The following is a 25,783-nucleotide window of genomic DNA, read 5'->3' as shown; positions in this document are numbered from 1 at the left end:
GGGGCTCGACTGACGCGGGGAAGCCGCCGGCCATGGCCACCGCTTCGCCCGCCCGCTCCTCTCCTCCCCGGACAGCCCCGCCTGATTCAGGAGGGGCGTCCGCCGCGCTCCCTGCAGCCGCCGCCTGCCCGGATCCCCTTGCCTCCGCGCCGCCTTGAAGGGCAACCGCGCGGGGTCGATCCCGAGGCGAGCTCGGCCGCTACCGAGACTCTCGGGGAAGAAACCAGTCAGGCGGGTGGCCGGGGCAGACCCGTGCCTACGCGCGACGCCCTGCCTCGGAGGCCCCTCCCTCTTTTCTTCTCTTTCTCCAGTTAAGGCTCCCCCCGGGGCCGCAGGGTCTTTCTTCGCCGGGGCGGCGCCTCCGGATGACGTCACGGACGGGGTTATCTGAGGGAAGGAGACAGCCCTCGCCTCGTCCGAAGGAAAGGCGGGGAAACCCTCGCTGCGTTCCGGACACGCCCCTTCGCCGTCGTGGTGGGAGGGGCGGATCGCCTTCCTCCACGCCTGCGTTTGTCACCCGGCTCGCGGGGCGTCTCGCGAGATCTCGAGCGTGGCAGGACGAAGGGGAGCCGCTGTGAGGCTGGCCGCCATTTTGGGGGAGAAGCGTGATTGACAGGCGAGCACTTAATAAATTTCAGGTAGAATGTTTTTTCAGGTAGGATTAATTCATTAATATCCTTCCTCCCCAACAACCAGCAAATCTTTTCTTTCTATAATTGCGCGTCTTTTTTAACTCCAGCCTGCCAGTTTCTGAGGGGAGTGAGTGAGAATTTCACTCATCGGCCCTTAAGACCTCGATGCTCGGTTATGTTATGTAATAATATAACATATTAATATTAATTAAAATATAAATACGATATGTTATATATGTGGTGTTGTATCCCTGCTCTTGGGCAACCGGTTTATCTTTTTAATAAGCACCATCCAAGGAAGCAAACGATTAAAGCTCGCTTTATTATATATTTATTTATAATATAATTTATAATGATATTTTATTATTATAAATATATTACATTTATAAAAATAAAATATTATTATACTATATTAGGGCCTAAGCCGGCTTCTCCAAACCTTGTGGAGTTCAAGATGTGGGGCCTTCGCACTCCCAGGATTCTTAGCAGGCTGGGGGGGGGATTCTGGGAGCCAAAATCCAGACATCTTAAAAGGTTGGAAACGTTGACAATTTAAGGAGTCTCCCTGCCAATTTCATTTGAGCTTTTGTGGCCCAGAAAAGATGGGGCGCTTAGGGAATCCACATTCACCCTCCAGATTCTTCTCCAAATCCTGGTCCTTGGCCATCTGGAGACCTCACTTCGTAAAGCAAACTTATTTATTCCTTAAATTTATATGCCCCCCCCCTCCAAACTCACTATCCAAAACGGCTCTGGACCGATAACAATACAAAGACACGTTAAGCACAAAATCTTGTATGTATTAGAAAAAGTAAAAAAAGAATATATGAAGAGGTGTCTTTTACAACATTCGATACTCAAAAGTAGCCTGCTTCTATAGATTTTCTCTTCAGGTTACATTGGAGTGAAGAATATTCGATTTTCCTTGCTCTTAATTATTACACATGTTTGGGCTTGGGAAAAGGAGCCAAGGACGGTTTTAGCAGAGAAACAAGAGACTTCTTAATCATTGGTTACATGTACATTCTGTGAGACGGCTCAGAGAAGCCAGATTTTCTTCCCTAATGTAGAATTCTTCAATTCCTCATTAAGTTTTTCTATCAAGCATTGGGGTGACATAGGTGGATGGCTTCAGGTATTTCTTCTTCAAGAATTCTTTTGTGGGACTTTGATGGTGACCTAGCAAATAGAGTGAAAAACATGAAATCTCATCTACAGGTAGTTACCAACTTGCAACAGTTCATTTAGCGACCGTTCGAAGCTACAGCGGTACTGAAAAATGTGACTTGGGACCGTTTTTTACACTTAACAAACGTGGGGAGCTTGCTGCATCGCTATGGTCATGTGATCAAAATTCCAACACTTGGCAACTGACTCATATTTATGACAGTTGCAGCGTCCCAGGGTCATGTGATCGCCTTTTGCAACCTGACAAAGTCACTGGGGAAGATTCATGTAACAACTGTATTACTAACAACAATAATGATTCATTTAACAACTGTGGCAAGAAAGGTTGTAAAATGGGGCAAAATTCACTTAGCTACCTTGTTTGCAACAGAAATTTTGGGCTCAATTGTAGTCATAACTGTTGTTTATCAACCAATGTCTATCCCAACTTCCTATTGTAAGGGCAAATAAACTGTACAAGCTTGGTTTAATGTTTCTGACTTCTTACGGTTCAAAAAATACTATCCATTATGTTCTGTTAGAATTGTTGACATCTAGTAACTATCAGGCAAAGCAAAAATCAGGACTTTCAAAAGGAAATAAATACATTATTATTTAAGTAGCAAGACAAGACATTCTGTTACTGGGGTTTCCATATAGGAGGACACTGGCTTCTCATTCTATCTGAGCTCTGTAAATCACCAATGGGCACATTACGATCAAGGTTAAAATAAATGCTTCCTTGTATTTGACCTAACCTGATCTGAAGATCAGTGACAATACTTACTGTTTTTACTTCCATGTATGGGTTCAGGCCGTATTCTCCTCCCTCACGCCCTTGGCCAGATTCTTTGAACCCTCCGAATGGAGCCTGTGCCCCAAACACATTGTAGCAATTGATCCTGCAAAAGAAACTTTGCATTATAAATGTTTTCGATTGCATTTCCTTCCTTATAAATTAACGTTAGAATTGCAAACTTAAAGCTGCACTGAATGCATACATTGACAATCTGAGGGCAAGTACTCCTTGGTGATGTGGGAACTTGAATACAGAGCTTCCAGTTTTCATTTGTTTAAAAGGGGGTGGGGGGAAAGGATGACCAAAAGAATATTTTTTATATACTTCCAATGGGTTGGGGACTGCAGCATGGACAGCGAGTGCCCCACAGCTGAACCTCTGCTTTTTCCTTCTGAGTTCCATTGTTAAGTTTAAGGGCTTACCAAACAGTTCCAGCTCGCAAGCCCTGAGAAATGTAGTTTGCTTTATCAATATCCTTTGTGAAAACAGCAGCCGCCAGTCCATATTTGGTTTCATTTGCTCTCTGGATGACTTCCTCAATGGTTTTGAATTTCAAGATCTGCATAACAGGCCCAAAAATCTGTAAAAGAAAACCATCTGCAAGATTAAAACATATTTTATATAATAGGATTCTATCCAATATTATTGTTTTTAAAAAATATTTTTTATTAAACAGTTTGTCTTTAAAAACAAAACAAAAACAATCACACATGTATAAAAACAAGACATGTCAAGACATAACGTATTAAACATTATGAATTACAAAAGCAAAATACGTAAGTCGATATGAAACGCTGTAAAATTACCGTTAATGTTATGTAATGATTCTATCCAGTATTATACTACAGCCTAACCTCACTTTTAAGAAAGCGAGATGTGGAATTCAGCAACCTGGTTATGTCATGTGAATCAATATAACACGATGGCATAAATTAGAAATGTACAATGGTATGATTCTTACTTCTTCTTTGGCTATTTTCATATTGTCCTGTACATCCCCAAAGATAGTTGGCTGGATAAAGTAGCCCTTATCCGCTGCGGGACCCCCACCACAAAGTAATTTTGCTCCTTCCTTTTTTCCACTGTCAATGTATCCAAGGATCTTCTTATACTGTGTTTCATCCACCTTAAAGAACAACAAAAAGTCAGCACATCAGTTCAGTCTAGATGCTGTTACCATAAAGAAGCAACTCCGCTTGTATGAGCAAAAATTCACCAAGCGTTTTAATACGCTGAAGTTTGCAACAATGACAGTTATTAAAACCAGTAGCCCTGGGGAAATAATTATAATTTCTATTTGTGAGTTTTTACTTTGTTTTTTTAACCATAAGGACATCTACATTTTACTGACTAGATTTTAAGAAAGGCGAACATTTTAAGTTAATAAAAATATTGTTTCGTATAATGTACAATGTTTGAGAGGATTTTTTTCCCCTTCATTTTTCTATAATCCGAGACATTATTTTAAAGGAGCTTCCGAAAGAGTGGAAGGTGGCAGACTGGAATTGTTTTGTTCCCACCTGAGGCCCCTGTTCGGTTTGGAAGTCAAATGGGTTCCCAACTATTCTGGACTTGGCTCTCTCCACGCTCCTCTCCACAAACTCATGATATATGTCTTCTTGGACAAAGGTCCGAGATCCAGCGCAACAGCACTGGCCTTGATTGAAGAACAATGCAGAATGAGATTGCTCAACAGCCCAGTCCACTAAAAAGAACAACAACAAAAAGAACAGAAAGCATCCAAATGAGGCCATTTGAAACAAAGTCCTCCAAATGATCTCTTTAATTACTGCAGTGAGAGTGGTAACTAATAAGTGGATTTAAGTTCTCTTTCATCTGGAAATTAGAGACTAATTTACTTCTTGCCTCAGCAAACCAGCCTCTGTCTGGACTGGTTTCGAATCCCAGCTTGTTACAACTCCTGTTTTCCGACACAGCCAGAATTGAAGAATGTTGGTCAAGGCTGAAGAAGGCCGACCAGAAACACCTTTGCCCTTTCTAAACTGGGTAAGTGGATTGGGATAGTGTTCATTTTCATTGGTGGGTCACACGAAATGCATTTCAGAGGCGAGCTTATCCAAATAGCTGGGTTGACTGGAGCTGCTAATCCCCCTCCTGATGGAACTCAATCCCCGTCTGTCCTCATGAAGAAGTAGTTCTTACTTTCAGCATCGGACATGATGATGTTTGGGCTCTTTCCACCAAGCTCAAGAGTCACTCTCTTCATATTGCTGTCTGCTGCAGCCTTCTGGATCAGGTGCCCAACCTGTACAGTTTAAGAATCAAGACATTTCTGTCGGTCAGTATAACAAGCTATATTTGAGGAAAAGACCAGGAAGGGAATCAGTCGGCTTTATTTTGTGTTTCCCAATGCAACAAGACATCACTCTACCCTTTTAAAGACTGACATCTAATGGCTGGTTAAGGGAATCAAGATCATTCCTGAAACTTGCAGTTAGTGTGGTTACGTTCCAGGGGCAATTCCTAAAACCCAGAGAAGTAGCGAAGGACGTAAGCTGAAGGTCACTCTATTGGACCAAGGTAGATCAAGCATTCCTGTAGCTATTTGAGGCCACGGATGACTCCTGGATCTGGGCAACCAAAAACCCACTGTGAGAATCACTGCAAAATCTTAGTATTCTGATTTATCATACCAATTTCAGTCCCAAAGGCTGAAAGAGAACGAGAGGTTATAAATATTTAGTTCCTCACCGAGGTGGAACCAGTGAATGCAACTTTATCCACTTCCATGTGAGAAGATATAGCAGCCCCAGCTGTAGGTCCATAACCAGGAATAATGTTCACCACGCCTGGTGGGAATCCAGCCTGTTAAGACACGAGAGAAGATCATTTCCCAAAGGGACAGATCAAGATTTACTGGCAGGTCACCTGACCAAATACAAAACGTGGAGGCATCAATGAGAGTTAGAAATTTGTCCCCCATGATCCAAGCGGGGAAAGCAGATGAGCGCAGGAGCTCCTCCCTCACCTCTTTGATCAGGCTGGCCACATACAAACCAGTCAAGGGAGTTTGTTCAGCCAGTTTCATCACTACCACATTCCCTGTGGCCAGAGCGGGACCAAGCTTCCACGACTGCATCAACAATGGGAAGTTCCACTACAAGAAAAATAAATGTGTAGATACTCAAAATTCTTAAAGTCAGCTACGTTCCCTGATAGCCTTGTGTTGGGTTGCAGAATTCATTTCTCAAAGAACTGGGCTTCCCTTCTCTTCCCTCCCTAATAATCAGAAGATCTGTTAGACCACAATCCCAAAAGGAATGCAGCCGTCAATGGGCGATGAGATAATAGCACTGAACAACGAAATGGAAGCCAATGTATTTGGCAGAGGTATTACGAAAACAAATATAACCTCAGGATCCTTTTTAAAATCTGGGTTACTTAAACAAGACTTATATAGGTCAGAGAAGAGGACAATACTAACCACACGTTGTCTTTACTTCTATTCCGTCCAATGATCACATTAAAATCTCCCCATTTCTACTATCATAGCCAAGAGATCTGCTGTGGATAGCTTGACTTACTGGAATGATCTGTCCACAAACGCCCACAGGCTCATGTCTTGTATAAGTGAAAAAGTCTCCATCCAGGGGAATGGTTTTCCCGTGCAATTTGTCAGCCCAACCTGCATAGTACCTAGAACAAAGCCATCAAATATTACAGTTGTTCCAGACTTTCTGTTCTCCATGTTTGTGGGCTCCAAGAGGAGCCAAAGCCCCCATGTAGGGGCGGTGAAGCAAAGAGGGGCACCCTGAGAGGTTGTGGAGAGTTGCAGCTCTCCTGTGGGCCCCAGGGTTTCTTCTCCCTCTCGGCTACAGCAAGAAGCAGCAGCTAAAGATGGCTGCCCCAAAGCTGGGAAAGCCAATGAACATATAAGACTGGTGCTGGAGCAAAGTAGGTGAACAGTGAGTGGAACTGGGGGAGAGGATTTTTCTTTCACTTTAAATTTAATCCCAAGGAACAATTTAGAATTATCTGCTCAGAATCATCTGTCAAAGCAGCGTCAGGCATTCTGAGAAACTACCAGACCACCAGACTGGAAATGAAGGGTGCCAGAGTGAAAATAATGAACTTTGAAATTTTGAATATACAGATTGCACCCCTTAAGCTCAATCCTCAAACAGGATTTGAAACAAGGATACAAACCAGTTCTGATTTTGTTTGATTTGCAGTTGAAATTAATAAATTCAATACTCATCATCTAACCTATTTCAGTTCTAATTCCCAGGAGAACATAAATATGTTAAAGAGCAGTGGGGCAGAAGGGTCATTGTAAACTGGTTATTATGCAAGCAAATATTCTAAAAGTGTTGCAATATTGCCATATATAAATATCATTTGATATTTATGTAGTCAATACAATCTATCCAATCCTTGCTGAATGTTTCTTTATGCTCAGCTTTTGAAATGGAAAGAGAACAGTTGCCCTCTACCAAAAGTTCAGGAAATCCTTCAAATTTATTTTAATCCTTTCAGAAACTCATTTTCAAATAGGTTTTCTGCACTTGGCTGAACCAATCATGTGATTTGTTTCCTGGTTCCAGTTCTAGAGGAAAGAAAGATTCCTTCCTTCCAGTTTGTATTTGAGTGGGAAAAAAATCTTGTATTATTAACTGCCAGAAAATAACAGCCGAACGTTTATATTTCACTAAGCTGACTTTCCTTGCAAAAAAACAAAACAACTCCTCCTCTCCCAACTGCAAAAGAGCCATCCTAAGTTGTGCTTGGCAACAGTTGAGAATCTGTTTATATTAATTCTTACCGGAGTTTCTTGATAACCATATCTAAGTCTACCAGGTAGGAGATTGCGTATGGCTTGCCGTTGTCCAACGTTTCCAGAGCCTAGAAAGAAATACGAAGCCAGCATTGATAAGCCAGGTTCTGCAGGAGGATTCTGAGAAGAGAGCAGAGCCTGCCCAAAGCGGCTCCTCTCCCCAGCTGCCCCATACATACGGCCAAATAGGTCCGGTCTCTCTCAATCAGATCAGCCAGTCGGTACAGTAATTTGCCCCTTTGGGAGGCATCCATCCTTCTCCAAGGAGACCCAAACTTGAAGGCATCTCTGGCTGCCTTCACAGCCTTGTCCACATCGGCCTGGAAAGGAACCGAGCGAGGCTAGCATGACCAGACAGTCCTTCGTGAGGTTGCGAGAAAAATGGCAGCGAGGAGGACATCTGCATTGTCTGCAGGTCAGAGGGTCAAAAAAGACACCAAAGCTGCAGAACAAACCCAGAACTGTCTAATCCAGGAGTCTCCAACCTTGACAACTTTTAAGACTTCTGGACTTCCAATTCCCAGAATTCCCCAGCCAGCAACATCTGGTCTAATTAAACACATGCCTCTGATCATCAAATGGAAAAGATGCTTTAATCTGGGCCACCTTTTGCCGATTGCTTGTCTGCGTTTGGATTACTATATATTGCCAGAATTGAATACACAGATCAACATTCCAGCTGACCAGTGGAATACAGACACTTAAATATCAACCTGGTTAATTATTTTCTGCACAATAACAGCTGCACTTTCCACTGTTCCATATTTCTAATCTCCACTAAGGAGTTGTTCCTCGCCCCTTCTCCAAGCCGCCTGCAGCCAATGGCCTCTGATATTCTGTGCGATTCTGCTGTGTCATTCCCGTTGGCTATTGAAGTTATTGCTGCCTCAGCTTCCCCTATCGTAGCTTATGAAACTGTTAAAAACAGGCCTGTCCGGTTGCCAAGCTATAGCCATGCAAAAGCCTGCTGCTCGGCTAGATTGAGGAATGTTTACAATGCTTTGGGCGAGCTGCCTAAAGCAAACGGAGGATGGATTGCTTTACAGTCTTTGGTAAGAGCAAAGCAGATACCTTTTATGTCGCAACAGAGCCTGGACACTTGCTTAAAAACTAGAGAGAACTCAAAACCATTTAGAAATGTATTGTCCTGAGGGTCTCACTGCAGCTTTTGATAGATGATGCTTGTCACGATTACAACAAATTCTGAACCAGGGGAGGAAACGGCGATTTAACCGCCTGCTTAAATTTTCAAAAATGAAATCTGCCGATGGCACCGAGTTCTCTTACGGATGAACTGGGGCTTGCGTACAAGATATTATACCTTGTCACCTTCCGCAACCTGGCAGATCACCTCCCCCGTGGAGGGGTTGATGGTGGGGAAGGTTTTCTTGCTGACCGCATCTTGCCATTCGTTGTTGATGAAAATCTGCAATTCAGAAGAACAAAGAACTGTCAGGTTTAGAGAGGAATCTTAAACCCTTATGTTCAGTGATTGTTTTGGAACAATGGGCAATATATGGGAAGAACCTTGCTTTCAGTCAATAAATTGCAAGGTTATTATGCAAAACCTCCACACCGAATGGCAGCACAGTTGAATTCATGGGCTTCAGCAAGCTATAACCATTGGCCATTGCTTGCGATAATTGAAAAACTTGAGAAATATTTTTCATAGTGAACCTAGATCCTAATTCCCTGGTGAGATACTCTACTCTGACTCACTCCCAGCCAAATTTAGGGGAAATTAATCTGGCAATCGAGAGATCTAATAATATCAGCACGGAGATTCTGTTACCACTAATGGCAATAACGAACACGAGTTGACCAAACGATTTAGATAAGGCTAATCAGAATTCAACAGTAAAGATACAAGTAGTTGCAGAGTCCAGAGATGGTCTGATCGTGGCTTGTCCGGCGCCTCTTTTGCAACAGGCTAATGGAGGGCGCCACGCTGGTTGCGGAAGCTTCGGCTCAAAGCAACCGCCCGCAGGTGGTGCCCAGGACCGAGGCGGACCCCGGCCCACCAGCCAGGCTCCCAAGCGCTGCCTACTTCGCCTTTTCGAGGGTGGGGAGAGGGGTTGACCTTCAGAGCCGCCCCCGCCCCCCATTCCTGACAGCTCCTCCGAAGGGGCAGGCGGAGGCGTGCAGGTATAACCCCCCCCACGCCCACTCCTGCCCTCCGATCGCTGGTGGGGCGGGAGAGAAGGCGAGTCGGGGGTGGGGGGCGTTCTGCACATGCTCGCGCCTTCTCTTGCCCTGCTCGTTGCAGCAAGGCCGGCCCGGGGTCCCCGGCGCCCCCTCACCTTGTTGTAGGCGATTTCGGGCTGCGGGTTGGGCGCGGGGACGGCGGCGCTGGAGAGGGGCTGGCAGGCGAGGCGGAGCAGCGCCCCGGGCCGCAGCCGGCCGGAGCTCCGCAGGGCCAGGCGCAGCATTTTCTCGGGCGGCGGGAGGGATGGAGGGAAGGGAGGACCTCCGCCGCTGCCTTTTCACCCCCTTTCTCGGCCGGGGAGGGGCCCGGGCCCGGCCCTCCGCCTCCCGACCACCAATGGCAGTCGAGCAAGGCGGGCGCAGAGCCTCTCACCCCGCCCCACCCCCGCATTGCCCTTCTGCCCCGCTCACACGTTACGCTGGGAAGGGGCGACTGCCCGTGGATCCCTCCCCCAATGGTCCCCGGCAGAGCTGCTGCCTTCTGGGATTCCCTTCGTGAAAAGTGGGGGGGGGGCTTGAACCCCATCCCCTCCGGTCCTTGGTTGCATTTGTTTCTCTGGGGCTTCGTGGCTTGGACAACGAATCCCCCAATCGAGAGTTTCCTTGGCTTTCTTCCACTGAAGTTTCCTTTGACGGAAGCTGAATAAACCCAAAATTTGGTCCCCCGTCCCCTCCCCCAAGTAAAACAGGTTGACTTCTGTTGGTTTCAGATCCTTAGGAGGGTTTGGCTTTGGAATCCAGTGCTCAGATTAGGAGGGCTTTTGCCCGTGTGAAGGCTTCTCCTGCAGAAAGCGGCAGGGACCTTGAACCGGCTTTCAGTTCTTTTCTGCCTAGAACAAAGACAATCTTTGTTCCCCAGTCATGGGTGGCTCCCCCTTGCCAAAGTGTCCCTCCCTCTGCCCGTTTTATCAATCTCTGGATAAAACGCCTGATAATTTGTCCTGCGAGAAAAGCAAACAGTACATTTATTGCTGGTTTTTCTAATGCTGCCTTCCTTAGGATTTTTCACAATGGGTTTCCCCCCCCCCTCATGATTTCGCCCCCTGCATTTTTCAAAAATATTAAATCGCCCCCAAATCACAGTCCTTGCATTAATGGGCTAAGCAGAGGTTCCTTTGCAAGAAGCCACTGGAAGATTGTCCCATCTTCTCTCTCCTCCCTGCTTCCCAAAGAAAAGCAAAGATGAACCAACTTCCTGCGATCAAAAAAGCACTTCTGCAGAGCAGCAGCCGGCAAAATCAAGAAGAGGCCAGCTGAGCAATTCTTCCAGGCAGCTCCTGTAGTGTATTTCTGAAAGTCAACTCCAGAAGCCGCTGAGCCTTGCTGGAAAATGTGGCCTCTGCTCCTTAAAAACGTGGCTTTGCACGTCCGCTCAGACTCCACCGAGGCCCAGTTTGCGTTTCAGTTCCATTTTCGCGATAGCTGCCTTGTGGACTTCATCGGGGCCATCGGCCAAGCGCAGGACTCGTGCCCAAGCAAAGGCCTGGGCCAGGGGCAGATCGCTGCCGAGGCCTGCTGCACCAAAGGCCTGGGGGAAAGATAGAAAGGCCAGGGGAAGTTTTAAAGGTTTGCAAGAATTTGCAGAGTGGATGAAACCCCCAGGATGGGAATTGTCAGCCCACAGACTTTGTTTGTGAGGGAGAGAATTGTGGGGGTTTTTTTTGGGGAGGGGGTTACATCGGAACTTGACAAATCCCTAAATCTAGGGTGGTCCAACCTCGGCGACTTTGTGGACTTCAATTCCCAGAACTGCCCATGGCTGGCTGGCAGAGGAATTCTGGGAGTTGAAGTCGACAAAGTCTTATAACTTGCCAAGGTTGGACCACCCCTGCCCTAAGTTGAAGGAGAGAAGTTAGGATCAGAGGCAAGTGTGAAAAAGCTGCCCTGGCTCTCACCTGGATAGCCCGGTCAATGACCCGGAGCGCCACTCTCGGAGCCACGACTTTGATCAAGGCAATCTCCAGAGCGGCTTCCTAGATGGGTTGAGATAGGAGCCCAGTGGGTCAAGATCCCCCTTTTGGAGGCTTTCCCACACAGGCCAGGAGAGAGCGTCCCACTGGCCGCCGTGCCCCTGACAAGCAGCCCCCTTCCTCCCAGCGCATGAGAGAAAGTAGGCGGTGCCTTCTGCTGCTGCGGCCGACCGTGAGCCGAAAGGAGCGCTCGGGGATCATGGCGTTCCCATCGTGGGGATTCTCCTCCCCCCTCCATTACCTTGTTTCCCACAGTGTCCATGAGATGGGCCGCCTTGAGGACAAGGAGCCGGGCCTGCTCGATCTCCAGGCGGGACTCAGCTAGATCCGCCCTGATGGTGCCCTGCTCCACTAGCAGCTTCCCAAAGGCCATGCGGGTGGTCACCTGCCAACCAAGGCATCAGGAAGAAGGGGTCGACCCAAATAAGTGACCCCCACAAAGTCTTGTGTCCCCTTCCCAAGCCCCGCGGGATGAGAGCTAGCAAAGAGCTAGAGGAAACAGCCGGTCCAAGCTGCCTTTTGTAGAGCTGCTCACCCGCTCCTTCATGAGGGCCAGCGCTCTTTCCGCCAGGCCGATCAGCCTCATGCAGTGGTGGATCCTTCCGGGGCCCAGCCGCCCCTGGGCAATTTCGAACCCGCGGCCAGGACCAAGCAGGAGGTTCTCTTGGGGAACGCGGACGTTTTCAAAGGTCATCTGTCCATGGCCAGCTGGAAAGGGAAGGATGTGAGAAGGGTCCATTTTATGCCCAGGCTGTCTGTTGTGGTCCGCCAGCAGCCTGCAGAGCTGGCAACGAAGTTGGACAGTGATGAGGCTGAGGAAGAACATGGGCCAGTCCTGGAGGCTGGGGAGGGCCCGGATGAGGGCTCTGCGTCGGAGGCTGAAGTGGGGCCAGGGCCATTGGGGAGTGAGGTGAGGACTCCAGAGCGTCCAGAGACTGATAGTAGTGAGGCAGAGGAACAGGAGGAGCCTGTACCTAATGCGTTCATGAGAAGAGCTGCCAGAAGGCAAGAGCACCTCAAGCAAAGAGGACAACTCGGAAGTAGGGCCAAGAGATGATTGGCCCCTCCCATAAGGCTTAAAACAGACCACTGTCCACAACTTGGAGCTCCCCCCCACCCGAGAGGCTGTGTCTGAACTGTCCGCGAAGGGGTTATAGGCCGATACCCGTCCCACAAAATCACTGAATAGCTAAGAGACTCAGAGCGAAGCCTCCCGAGCTAAACCAGAGACGACCCTCAGCTTCACCTGGGGCGTCTTCCAAGCCGAAGACGCTGAGCGGCCGAGTGATGGTGATGCCAGGGGAATCCATGGGGACCAGGAGCATCGACTGCTGCTTGTGTCTCGGAGCTTCAGAGTTGGTCTTGCCCATGAAGATGCAGAGCTGGCAACGAGGATCCAGGGAACCTGCCGGAATGAATGAGAGGCTCTCTACGTTGAGAAAAGATGCTCTCTGAATCCACCTATCCTTCCTTCCTTCCTTCCTTCCTTCCTTCCTTCCTTCCTTCCTTCCTTCCATCCATCCATCCATCCATCCATCCTTCCTTCTCCACTGTTGAACAGGGGAAGCTTACTGGCGATCGAACTAGGCGGTTGATTTGAACCAGGATCAAATGGACCCAAAACTTTGATCTCCAGGGAAGATGCCCACGTTTGGTTTCTGCAGGTTCCAGGAGAACCTCCGTGACTGGCCGTCAAAGACAAGAGGAAGCGCTCCTTCCACAACACAACTGTTTTTTTTAATTTAGCCTGCCCTTTGTAGCATAATCAGGATGTGGTGGCTCAGTGGCTAAGATGCTGAGCTTGTCGATCGAAAGGTCGGCAGTTCGGCGGTTCGAATCCCTAGTGTTGCCGCGCAACGGGGTGAGTCTCGTTGCTTGTCCCAGCTTCAGCCAACCTAGCAGTTCACAAGCAGGTTAAAAAATGCAAGTGGAAAAATAGGGGCCACCTTTGGTGGGAAGGTCACTGCGGTCCGTGCGCCTTTGGCATTGAATCATGCCGGCCACATGACCACAGAGACGTCTTCGGACAGCGCTGGCTCTTCGGCTTTGAAACAGAGATGAGCACAGTTCCGGGTGGCGCCGCTGCGCTAAATGGCGGACAATCTCAGTCCGCCCGTTCTTTGTGATTCTGTGAGAGCTGTTTAGACAGCGTTAATCTTCTGTCAACAGCTCGTAAATCTCTGCCCTCGGGCAAAGAGGGGGAGATGAGCATTTGAACTGAAGTTGAGCCTCCAAGAAAAGCCCCAGAATGATTTCTGGTGGTTTGATGGGAACGCTCCTTCTATAGTTCAAAAAAAAGCTCCAGAATCCAGAACGCCTCTGCAAAAGCAGAGCAAAACGCAGCGTCCATCTCCGTGACTGAAGAGGATTACTGATAAATTGTCAACACGGAAAGAATCGAAAGCAGGAGGGCTGGCATTCCTTTGTAAGATGATTTTAACTCCCTGACAGAGAAGTTATTTGAAGAGTGGAGATGAAGAAAGATGGCGTTTTGTGTTTTGAAAGTGAAAGCTAAGGAAATGCTGATTACAATTGCTGGCGTGGAACCTCTAAGAAGAAAATAACAAGATTTTTTTATTCTAAATGGAATTCTTTTTTTAAAAAATCTATATTTTTTTTAAATTATTATCTTATTATTATCTTTTTCTTACAGTGTTTAAGAAGAAAAATTTATTGGGTTTTTTTTTCTTTTTATTCCCCCCCCCCTTTTTTTTTCTTCTTCTTGATATTACTTAGTTTAAAAATGGCTTTTAAGCAAAGAGATTTAACCACTTCTAAATTATTGGAAATATCTTCACTTCAGGTACGGAAATTGAGAGAGGATATTAAAGAAAGTCTAAGGAATTTTTTACAGGAGCTTATGGAGGCTCATCTTTCAGAAATAGATCAAAAATTTAATGAAATGGAGAAAGAAATACTGGATTTTAAAGATTTGGTGGAAGAGCAGAGTAAGGAGATGAAAAAATTAAAGGAATCAATTACTCCATTATTGTTATCTAGTACACAGACAGAAGAAAGACTGAATGAATTTAACCAAATTAATTTAGATTTGCAAAGGAAAATAGATGAAGTTCAAATTAATTTGAATTTAGAAAATAAAATAGATGATATTCAGGTTAAGGCTGATAAGGCAGAGGAAGAAAGGGTTATATTACAATATAAATTAATGGAATATGCTATAAGGGTAAGGGGAACGTTGTTTTGATATTGATTGATGAAGGTTGGATATTAAAAACTACGTACTTTATTCAAGAATAAACACTAACTCAATCGGAAACTTCTGAGAACTCTAGGAGTGGAATGGTCTGATATATAATGGAGTGGAAGAAAAGTATCTTCTTTGTCTTTGGAAGGGGAGTGGAGGTTTTAAGGAATGACTATGGATTATGATTTGTGCTAGATTTTAATTTTTGTTGTTAGTTTTATACCCTGTACTCGGTTCTCGGAAGTCCTGGGGGGTGGGGGGAGGAGGGGGAGGGGGGGGGGAGGGGGCAGAAAATGGATTGATAGTTAATGTACAAAGATGATTGAAGATGTATAATTAATGTAAGATCGGACCTGCCTGGTTACTACTTTAGAATGAAGGGAAAGAAGGAGTAGAAGAGAGAAGGAGGAAAGAGAAGAGGAGGAGGAGGAAAGGAAGGAAGAGGGGAAGAGGGAGAAGAAAGGAGTAGGGAGGAAAGAGGAGAGGATGTAGATAAGAGAGGGGGAGGATGGTTATGGAAAGTAGAAGAAGGTAGAGAAGGAGAGTAAAAGGAAAAGGAAGGGGGTGGTGACCGGGCAGACCCGATTAATTGTATATGAGGGTACATTAAATATGTTATTGGATATGTTATTGGATAAGAATGTCAAAATAAAACTTTTTTGAAAAAAAAAAAAAAGAAACAGAGATGAGCACTGCCCCCTAGAGTCGGGAACGACTAACACAGATGTGTGAGGGGAACCTTTACTTTTACCTTGTAGCATGGAACCTTGGGGAAAGACATTGAAACTCAGGAGCACATTAGAACATACCTGATATCCACCACTTGTGCCCATTCAGGAGGTAAGCGTCTTGTTCTTTGGTAATAGAAGCTTCAATGTTGGTGGCATCAGAGGAGGCGACCTAAGGAAAGACACACTTCCTTGCAGGGGGCAAGTATATCAGCCCCCCCATCTCTGTTCTGGACCGGACTGGAGCTTCCTCCACGGATCCAGGCGCTGAGACTTGTGGGATGAAGGTGGGCACCGACCTGGGGTTCCGTCATGGCAAAGCAGGAGCGGATCTTGCCTTCCAGCAAAGGCACCAGCCAGCGTTCCTTCTGGGCATCTGTGCCGTAGCGTACCAACACTTCCATGTTGCCAGTGTCTGGAGCAGAGCAATTGAAGACCTGGAGAAGGCAACCGTGATAAGCCGAGAAGGTTAGTCAAAAGAGAGGGTGAAGCGTTCCCTGGATCTGGGAATGAGAGGCTGGGAATTCTTCGGTGGGAGCAGAGACGGCCCTTAACCATTTTCAGAAGGGAAGACGATCAAGATGAACATAGCAGCAGTAGACCAAGCACAGCTGCACCGGCAAGGCTGGCAGGGCTTTGGGGTCTTATTTGTAGGGCTCTTTGGGCCCTCCCAGGATAGAGGAGGCACAAGGGGGATGTGGCCTCAGCCTTCATCCCCAATCGGGGCTTTCTCCTGGGTACCTCAGGGGCATAGACTGAAGTCCCCATCAGTTCACTGAAGTGGGCAAATTCCACGTTGGTCAAGCCTGCTCCGTATTTCGCCTCTGGATCACTCTCCAAGGGCAAGAAAAGGTTCCAGAGCCCCTCGGATTTTGCCTTCTCCTGCAGGATGAGAAGAAAGAGAGGAGAGAGAAAAGTGAGGCTCATGGAGGGAGGGTGGAATTCTGGGAGTTGAAGTCCACGCATCTTACAGCTGCCATGGTGGAGAAGCTCTGCCTTAGCTCCTTGCCTTCATCCCTCCAACCAAAATCAGATTGTCCATCCGAGATGTGTTGCCCTTTTCTCTCGTCCCCTCTTAGTCCTCCTCCTGTGACTGATGAAACTTGAGCTTGCAAGCTTCTTGGGGCAGGAGGCCACACCCCTCCCCCCATTTAATCGTTTTGCAAAGCAGCCCATCCCTCGATAAAGCCGGATCCCTGTGGCCACCAACCATGAAGCTGGCCAGGTTTCTCAAGGACGAGGAACTTGCCTTCAGCTCTTCTACCAGAGAATGGGGAGTCCACCTACTCGGGGAAGACTGGTGGTCCCGCAGGAGCTGCTCAGACGGGTAAATGTGGGAATCCATGAACCTCTTCAGCCTGTGGTGCAGCTCCTGGACGCGGCCAGGCAGGCCCTCGAGGGAGAGGATCAGGTGGGACTTGGATGCAGGGCTCTGCGTGGCGTAGTCTCTCTTTGGGAGCAACCTGGGGCCGGCCCAAGTCCTGAACGTCCTGACGGGTGGTCCAAAACTCGGAAGCCCCCTGAAGATCCGGAAGCCTTCCTTCGTGGCAAAATCCCAGGCAAGGTCCGCCATGAACTCCGCGAGCTTCCCAGCACTTTCAGCTGTTGCTGAACTGGCCTGGCCTGGGTTGGGGAAAAAGCGCTTAGTGGCGTCTACCTTTTGAGGTCGGACCTTGGCTGCTCCCAGCACTTTGTGTCCACCCACAAACCCCCAGAGCAGCGTCACCTGCGAGGAAGCGCTTGTAGACCCCCTGTAGGATGGCAGCCACTCTGAAGAAGGAAAAGGCCATGTAGAAGTTCCAGTTGTCGATCGGAGGGATGTCTCGGCGACGGCGGTACATCTCCAAGTAGGCCTCTGCTGTAGGAATGGCCAGCCGCTTGAGGTCACGGTCGCTCAAGCCTGGAGGAAGATAAGCTGGGTTAGGCCTTGCCCAAGCGCCGGACTGGGATCGCGGTCTTGCTACCCTCTTCCTTCTCCATGAAGGAATGGAGGGAAAGCTGGAGCCTCTATAAATATCCGCGGCAGGAAACCCACACCTTCTCACCGGGCTGAGCTGCCAATCTGGGTTTTATAAGCCAGCTAGTGCAGGAGAGTCTCCAGTATCCCATTAACTCATGGGATAAAGGCCCTTGAGGCCCTTCCCTCTCTGCTCCAGAGACTGGCCAGCCACTTGTCTGGAATGGCGTTGGGTCTTAAACAGGGGGTTGGACTAGAACAGGGGTCTCCAACCTTGGCAACATGAAGACTTGTGGACTTCAACTTTGCTGGCTGAAGGATTCTGGGAGTTGAAGTCCACAAGTCTTCAAGTTGCCAAGGTTGGAGACTCCTGGACTAGAAGACCTCCAATGTCCTTTCCAATTCTGGCATTCTGCTGTTTAATTGGGACACCTCTGTTTACCCCGAGGCTTGGGAACCCGCAGGCACCTTTTATGACACTGCAATCCGAAGGCATGAAATACGGCAGACAGTTATAGGCCACGTCACAGAGCGGATCCCCCAAAGTGGAGAGCTCCCAGTCAAGGACAGCAACAACTTCCAGTTTCTCAGGATGGAAGATAAGATTGTCCAGCCTAAAAACGGAAAAAGCTGTTGTGGTCAGCCAGCAGCCTGCAGAGCAATGGAGTCAAACAGTGATGAGGCAGAGGAAGAACATGGGCCAGTCCTGGAGGATGGGGAAGGCCCAAATGAGGGCTCTGCGTCGGAGGCAGAAGTGGAGCAAGGGCCATCGGGGAGTGATGTGCGGACTCCAGAGCCTCCAGAGGCTGACAGTAGTGAGGCAGGAGGAGCCTGTTCCTAGTGCACGCATGAGAAGAGCTGCCAGAAGGCAAGAGCAGCTCAAGCAAAGAGGACAACTCGGGAGTAGGGCCTAGAGATGATTGGCCCCTCCCATAAGGCTTAAAACAGACCAGCAACAGCTTTGAGCTCATTGCCAGAAAACAACGTTGATAGCCTTGTCTTGCTGCGTTTATTTTGTATCGGTGTCTTCTGAACTTTTGCCAAGAAAAGCCTTTGGCAGTTTGCCTAATTAGACCAAGGTTGGTGAGAAGACTGAAGAATTGTGTTATGAAGAATTTGTTTTGAATTAGTTTGGACTACGCTGAGAATGAGTTTAATTCTCAGCTGTTCTAATAAAGTCTGTTTGTTTTTGAACTGATTGCGTCTAATAATACCTACTTGGGCCTGGGTCACAACAGGAGGTTGCTGGTGGCCGAGGTTTAGGTTCTCCCTAACTTTAATGAACTGTAAAGCCAATTGTTTGGGCGGAGGGGAGGGGGGAGAGGCAAGAATGAGGACACTGCTCCCCCATCCCCCCCCCCCGAATTTTCCAATTGGTGCACATTCTGCAGAGACAATATTCTGCATCAGCTGAGAATGTGTACACATTCCCTACTTTCCTGCTTCTACAAAGGCTTCTGTAAAACCAGTGGAAACACGACAGGTCAGCCGGTACCTGAAATCTCCATGAACAATCGAGAGCTGCTCGCTGGCTGGAAGGTGGGATGGGAACCACTGGAGAAGCCTTTCCATGGCTGGGATGGTATGAGTCTCCGTGGCTCGATATTGCTTGCTCCAGGTCTGGATTTGCCGCTGGACGTAATGGCCTACAATATTAATATCTCTCATGAAATAACATTTATCCCGTTCTTTGTAAGAAAAAAAAATCCTACAAAAATCCATTTTGATTGATTGGATTGATTGGAAACCAGAGACATTCTTGTTAGGAATATTTACCAGACATTATACCAAAGACGTAAAATACTTAATCTTACTTATCGTAACGGCCGCAAGAATTTCTTACGCACAAAATTGGAAAAAAGGAACTACACCAACAGAGGAAAAACTGATAAAAAGAAAATCTTAGATTGTGCTGAGATGGACAAACAGGAGACTAGAAAAAATGAATAGTGATGAAAGAGAGAAACAATAAGTGCAAGATGTATGTAATATGTACAAATTTAATATTATAAGTGATAGGAATTCTAGAGTAAGAAGGGATAAATGGGACAAGAAGGTCTTGGCTAGCTCAGCCACAGGTGTAATATAAATATTATAAAAAGGGAATTGGGAGAAAATGTAATTATTAGGAGATCACCGCTATGAAACAGTTGTAAAAAGGGAACATGTTTTGTGTTTGTTATGTTGTGTTGTGTTATAAATAAAAAACATTTTAAGAAAATCCATTTTAAACGCGGACAGGTTTACAATCTCAGAGGAACAAAGAAGTTCCTGAGTTTCACTTTTCTCTCTCGTCACCTGGAAGGCTCTTTCCTCCGGAAATCTCCTTGCACCAACCTGAAGCTTTCTTTCCATCAGAGGATCCCATTTTATTTTAGCCTTACCCCAAAGACGAGAGAGTTCCTGCAAGGGAGCAGCCGAGAGGCGCTTGACCTACCATGTTTTCCATAATCCTCCAGGCCAACAGTTTGGATGCCCACGCTGTGGATTTGACAAAGGACGCTATTCATGGCACGATAAACCTCCGTCCGCTGGTGGGGCTCCAGCTCTGGGAGAGAAGGGTCCTTGAAGATCCGCCCGGGGCTGTACTCCATCAGGTAGAAGGGGGTGCCGATGACACTGAAAGCAACATCAGGACGTTAGTAGGGGATCGTGATGTTTTCAGACCCCAAAAACTCAGTCCCATGCAGACTTGGGCCCAGAACTCACCTCGAATCTTCACATAGGGCCAGGACTTTTGGAACAGGGATGCCGGTATCCTTGAGGGCCTTCAGGACCCTACCCAACAGAAAGAGAAGAGAATTAAGATGGGAAGAAGTGCTGTGGGAGGAGGAAAAGAAGAAGAAAAAGAAGAAACCATCATCATCATTTCATCTTGTCTTTTATGGACACTGAGAGCATCTGCACCAAAGACAAATTCCTTGTGTGTCCAATCACACTTGGCCAATAAAAAATTCTGTTCTGTTCTGTTCTGTTCCATTCCATTCCATTATTTCTATTCTGTTCTATCCTATTCCTATTCCTATTCTATTCTATTCCTATTCCATTTCATTATTTCTATTCTGTTCTATTCTATTCCTATTCCATTATTTCTCTTCTCTTCTCTTCTCTTCTCTTCTCTTCTCTTCTCTTCTATTCCTATTCCTATTCCTATTCCTATTTCATTCCATTATTTCTATTCTGTTCTATTCTATTCTATTCCTATTCCATTATTTCTATTCTATTCTATTCTATTCTATTCTATTCTATTCTATTCTATTCTATTCTATTCTATTCTATTCTATTCTATTCTATTCACACGGTAATCCAGAAGTCTCGGAGTTTTGCTTGTTAGCATTTTGACCTAATGGGTAAGCGGGGGGCCTATTTATTGCTACATTTGCTGGATTATTTTTTTTACCTGTATTCTCTCTCTACTGCATGAGCGGAGGGCAAGAGCTTCCCCGGCGGCTTCTTCCTTAGAACCAACAGATGGTCCCCGAATCTGATGTAGTAAGTCGGATTGGATTGCCCGTGACTGAACTGGTGCAGCTCCAGAGAACCTGCAAAGTTGCAGTCAAGGACAGTCCGGAATGGCACACGTGAACCAGAGGGCCCCAGGAGACCCCCACACAGAATTTGGGGTTCCCTCCATTTTATCTTTGCAACTCTGCAAAGTGAGAATATTTGGCCCTAATCTGTGCCCTTCTGCCATTAAAGTTCACTGGTTTTTTTTACATGGCCTGCTAACAGGAGCACCACTGAATATTCCAAATAAAGACAATCTCTGCCCCCCCCACCAGCCCCATGCAAAATGGAAATATTAACTCCTGTACCTTTCGCTTGGGCCCCCAAGATGTTTTCAAGATACTTTTCTAGAGGCGCTGTGGGGATTTCCATGGCCGGCCTCACAGAAGACGCGTAAGGAACCATGCAACGCAAGGGGAAAGTGAGGTAGGTCTCTAGTTCTTGAACCGCAGAGTCCGCCTCATTAACCTGAGCACAGGAAGGAATGGAGGCGCTGAAGCAGCAAATAGGCTTAGAAGAACCCTGTGTTTAAAACGAGTTCCCAGGCACAAAGCAAGTATATCTGCAAATATCTCTGCTGGGAAGAACTGACATAAAAAAGGAGGTATTTATATCAAGAGAATAGCTTCAAAAAAAGTCTTAACTGAAGGAGGTGGGCTCAGCTCAGCTCTGGGAAGACTCATTTTAAAAGTGTCCTCCTTCCTGCACCAACTTCTTCACCTTCAGGGTCTTCATGCCAAGTTGGCTGGCAGCTTTGAGGTTCTGTCCGATGTCATCCAGGAAGATAGACTCCTTGGCCAGGACACCCAGGCGCTCCAAGCACAGCTGGTAGATGCGAGGGTCGGGTTTGCACACCCCTTCCCGACAAGATTCCACAATCTGGGAGACAAAAGCCGAACACCCAGGACATGAGGCAGGAGGGAGTGGGGAAGGGATTCGGAAATAAAATAAACAGAACAGGAAAAGGCGTCTTAGGTTTTTCACGGGAGAGTTTAGGGTTATGTTCCTCCTTCAAGGTTTGATTCCTGGCCTTAAAGATATTAACCAACCAACAACAGAGCGTACTCTTTAATGCAGCTGATTAATCAAGTGAGAAATTTGGCTAGCCAGATGCTCCCAATTAATCTTTTTTTTCTAAGATTATTTTTTTAGCAAAGGCAGTTAGGTAATCATCCGTTGGACAAGGAAATCTGAGGGGTCCAAACAGCCAAGATACTGAATCCTTCTCCTAAGTTATCCCATTCTGGGAGCTATGTAGAGAAAAATATAATTCGTTTGCCTTCACGAGCCCTGCATACTCCTATGCAAGTTTAGGCAAGCATAATTATTGAACTATAACTATCGCAATGAAGCAATAGCCTCAAGGAATGGGGAGCACAAACGGGCCTACCGTTCCTGTCCTATTGTTTCCTTTCGTTATATCCAATTAATATAGTCATTACATACTCATACTCATATATATGCTTATATATTGTACAATTATTTCATGCTTATGCTTATATATACTGTGTGACAAAATAAATAAATAAATAAAATAAACTTACCACATCAAATTGGTTTCTGTCTATAGGCAGAAAACTCTCTCCATTTTCTAGATAAAAGTTGTTTGTCAAAACAGCTGTCTTGAGACCTCTGGCTCTGATGCACTTTACGGCCTTGGTCATAACAGGGAGCTGGTCTGACATTTGTATTCCGGTTAATTCAAAAACGAAAGAGTCCGCTGGAACAGAAGCATTTGCCTGGGGAGGGGGAAAAGAAATGTAGGATGGGGTGTGTTTTTTTTTCCAGCGAAGAAGCACATAGATTGTAAATTCAATTGTAAAGTTTCTTTTTTAGTTAGAAGGAAACTAGTCTAGTTTCTGAGATAGCATGGTAGCCATGAACGGTTTTAAACTCCCAACGCAGCGATGTATCTTTTCTGGTTGACCTCCTCCAGCGCCAACTCGGGAAAAACAAATGGACTTATTGGGAAAATGGACATTAACGCTGGCGCTGTTCATCCATGGGACTCTCCCAAGGTGCTTCCACACCTGGAAGCTTTCAGTTTTGGGTTTTCCCAGCTGTGCTAACATGACATCTCTAATAAATTGGAACTTTGAGGAACCTCAAGCCTCAAAGCCTTATTTTGTTGGGGGTGTTCCTTGGAACCCTGACATTATTCAGCTTAAGACCCTCCTCCCTTCCTCACCCCACGGGAATCAAAGCGAGAAACTGGCTTACGATTGTGGAGCACTGTTGTCTGAACTCGTGCAGAAATTCTGCCCACTTCAGCTGCCCCCTCATGAATCTCATCCAGGGCCTGTCCTCATCCCCGGATCTTAAGGCCTCTTCGATGGTGCCAGCGGGGACATGATTCCGAATCTCCCAATCTAAATAAAGGCAGGCAGTCCAGTGAAGAAGTCATATTTCTCTCTCGGGACACAAAAGATTTAAAGAATAATGCAGCGTGTAGTGCAGAACTTCTCTTCTCTCTGTATACCAATCACTGCATCTCTAACGACCCATCTGTTAAACTACTGAAGTTTGCAGATGACACAGCAGTGATCGGTCTCATTTGAGACAATGATGAATCCGCATACAGACGGGAGGTTGAATGACAAGCCTCATGGTGCATCTGGAACAATCTGGAACAGAACACACTCAAAACTGTAGAAATGGTGGTAGACTTTAGGAGAAACTCTTCCATGCTTCCACCTCTCACAATACTAGACATCACAGTAGCAACAGTAGAGACCTTCAAATTTCTAGGTTCTACCATATCACAAGATCTAAAAGGGACAGCTAACATCAAAAACATCATCAAAAAAGGACAACAAAGAATGTTCTTTCTGCACCAATTCAGAAAGCTCAAACTGCCCAAGGAGCTGCTGATCTGGTTCTACAGAGGAATGATTGAGTCTGTCATCTGCACCTCTATAACTGTCTGGTTTGGTTCTGCAACCCAACAAGACAGACACAGACTTCAGAGGATCATTAGAACTGCAGAAAAAATAATTGCTACCAACCTGCCTTCCATGGAGGATCTGTATACTGCACGAGTCAAAAAGAGGGCTGTGAAAATACTTACAGACCCCTCACATCCTGGACATAAACTGTTTCAACTCCTACCCTCAAAACGACGCTACAGAGCACTGCACACACCAGAACAACTAGACACAAGAACAGTTTCTTCCCAAACGCCATCACTCTGCTAAACAAATAATTCCCTCAACACTGTCAAACTATTTACTAAGTCTGCACTACTATTAATCTTCTCATCGTTCCCATCACCCATCTCCTTCCACTTATGACTGTAACTTTCTTGCTTGTATCCTTACGATTTATATTGATATTGTTTTCTGATTGCTTATTTGTACCCTACGACTATCATTAAGTGTTGTACCTTACAATTCTTGATGAACGTATCTTTTCTTTATTCTATTCTATTCTCTTATTCTCATTCTTCCTATTCCTATTCCCCATTCTATTCTATTCTGCAGCACAGGAGTAAAACCAACACTGAGGAAGCTTCAGGAATTACAGTTTGAGCTGGTGCTGAGCCATTGAAACCATTTTTTGGTATCAAAACGACTCTCCCTGCAGAAGGTGGGAGAAATTCAACAGCTGAAAGCAGAGAAGCTTCAAACAGAACCAGCCAAGGGAAGAGAAGGTGGATGGTATAACATTCTGGGAAAATCACCTACCCATGGCCAGTTTGCTTGGAGAAGGAAGGAGAACTCCACCCATGTCAAAGATCACCGCTCTGTAGGGACAGGATGCGTAATTCCTCCATCGGGAAGCCAGCTCTGGGGTTTTTTGCTGGGAAGGCCGAAGGATTGGTAACCTCCTTGCAGGGCAGCCGCAAAAGGCTTGGAAAATTCTCCCGAAACCCATGGGGACTGGGACTGCGCGTGTCAAAGCAGAGGGAAGGGCTTCAGAGACTTGTGCAAAAGAAAATATCGGGGCGTATTTTTTTACACTGGGTTATCTATACCCGGTATATATATATTTTTGAAACGATGCGGACTACCGTGTAAATTTTTTTTTAAAAATCCTGTTGCTTCTTACGGGTAAGCCCTGGCCACTTGAAAATGGGTGGACATCAACTCCCAGAAGTCCTCAGGCAGAAATTCCATCCACTCATCTTTTAAGTGGCCAAGGCTGAGAAGCAACAGCATTTCTAGAGGCTCACACAAAGGGCCAAAGAGCTTCAGAAAAGCAGAGACCAGAGATCCTTCCTGGAGGGAGGGGGCGGGCAAGCCCCCACCCCCACCCCAAAAACACAGGCAGGCCTCACTTGGTACCTCCAGCCTGCCGACCTCCAGGAAGCGGTTCCCCGCCCCGGCCTCAGCCTTCCTAGCCCCCCGACTGGACTCCAACTCCCATTGTCCCCAACCAGCCACCTCTTCTAGCCTCTCCCCTGGAGGTTCCTCCTCCTCCTCCAGAATACAACCAGGGCTCTTTAAAGCAGTGGTCTCCAACCTTGGCCACTTTAAGCCTGGCGGACTCCAACTCCCATTATCCCCAACCAGCCACCTCTCCCAGCCTCTTCCCTGGAAGTTCCAGTGTCACCTCCTCCTCCTCCTCCTCCAGAATACAACCAGGGCTGCAAAAGACAAGCCAAGGGGCGACTACACCTCCTATCCTCCGCAGCCAAGAGGCCCCATGCTCCACTCCCCCCACCCCACCCCCCTCCTGGGAGACCTTCGACCGAAGCGGACCAGAGGAGCCCTTCCGGGTTTGGAAGAAGGGGCGGAGGAGGAGGAGGAGGAGGAGTCGGAGTCACTGGCCACGCCCACTCCCCGCCCACTCGCTTCTTTTTTTTACCCCTCCCCGCGT

At 46.8% G+C, this 25,783-nt stretch overlaps 2 protein-coding genes across 3 annotated transcripts; both read right to left on the bottom strand.

Moving 5' to 3' along the window:
• Positions 1 to 1,411: 1,411 nt before the first annotated feature.
• Positions 1,412 to 9,886, bottom strand: ALDH2 (aldehyde dehydrogenase 2 family member). The gene is made up of 13 exons (XM_058157967.1): positions 9,694 to 9,886; positions 8,715 to 8,819; positions 7,573 to 7,713; positions 7,382 to 7,461; positions 6,144 to 6,255; positions 5,588 to 5,716; positions 5,311 to 5,424; positions 4,762 to 4,864; positions 4,119 to 4,303; positions 3,560 to 3,724; positions 3,021 to 3,178; positions 2,587 to 2,701; positions 1,412 to 1,811 (listed from the first exon to the last, which is right to left on the bottom strand). The coding sequence occupies exons 1-13, from the start codon at positions 9,820 to 9,822 to the stop codon at positions 1,779 to 1,781; spliced, it is 1,569 nt and encodes a 522-aa protein (XP_058013950.1). The 5' UTR covers positions 9,823 to 9,886; the 3' UTR covers positions 1,412 to 1,778.
• Positions 9,887 to 10,042: 156 nt separating this feature from the next.
• On the bottom strand, positions 10,043 to 25,720 carry ACAD10 (acyl-CoA dehydrogenase family member 10). Of its 2 annotated transcripts, none has more exons than XM_058157964.1 (21): positions 25,649 to 25,720; positions 24,649 to 24,849; positions 23,186 to 23,334; positions 22,510 to 22,704; positions 21,686 to 21,844; positions 21,274 to 21,433; positions 20,859 to 21,000; positions 20,168 to 20,236; positions 19,896 to 20,077; positions 18,954 to 19,104; positions 17,927 to 18,072; positions 17,228 to 17,401; positions 16,751 to 17,124; positions 16,243 to 16,383; positions 15,801 to 15,938; positions 15,583 to 15,673; positions 12,815 to 12,973; positions 12,104 to 12,276; positions 11,810 to 11,953; positions 11,494 to 11,571; positions 10,043 to 11,126 (listed from the first exon to the last, which is right to left on the bottom strand). In XM_058157964.1, the coding sequence occupies exons 2-21, from the start codon at positions 24,836 to 24,838 to the stop codon at positions 10,971 to 10,973; spliced, it is 3,171 nt and encodes a 1,056-aa protein (XP_058013947.1). In that variant the 5' UTR covers positions 24,839 to 24,849; positions 25,649 to 25,720; the 3' UTR covers positions 10,043 to 10,970. The 2 variants fall into 2 exon arrangements, with proteins under 2 accessions (XP_058013947.1, XP_058013946.1); XM_058157963.1 differs by having other exon boundaries at positions 25,517 to 25,649.
• Positions 25,721 to 25,783: the final 63 nt, after the last annotated feature.

The sequence above is a fragment of the Ahaetulla prasina genome, chromosome 15, assembly GCF_028640845.1.
Source record: "Ahaetulla prasina isolate Xishuangbanna chromosome 15, ASM2864084v1, whole genome shotgun sequence".
Classification (NCBI taxonomy): Eukaryota; Metazoa; Chordata; class Lepidosauria; order Squamata; family Colubridae; genus Ahaetulla; species Ahaetulla prasina.
This window is presented reverse-complemented; position numbering and strand designations above follow the sequence as displayed.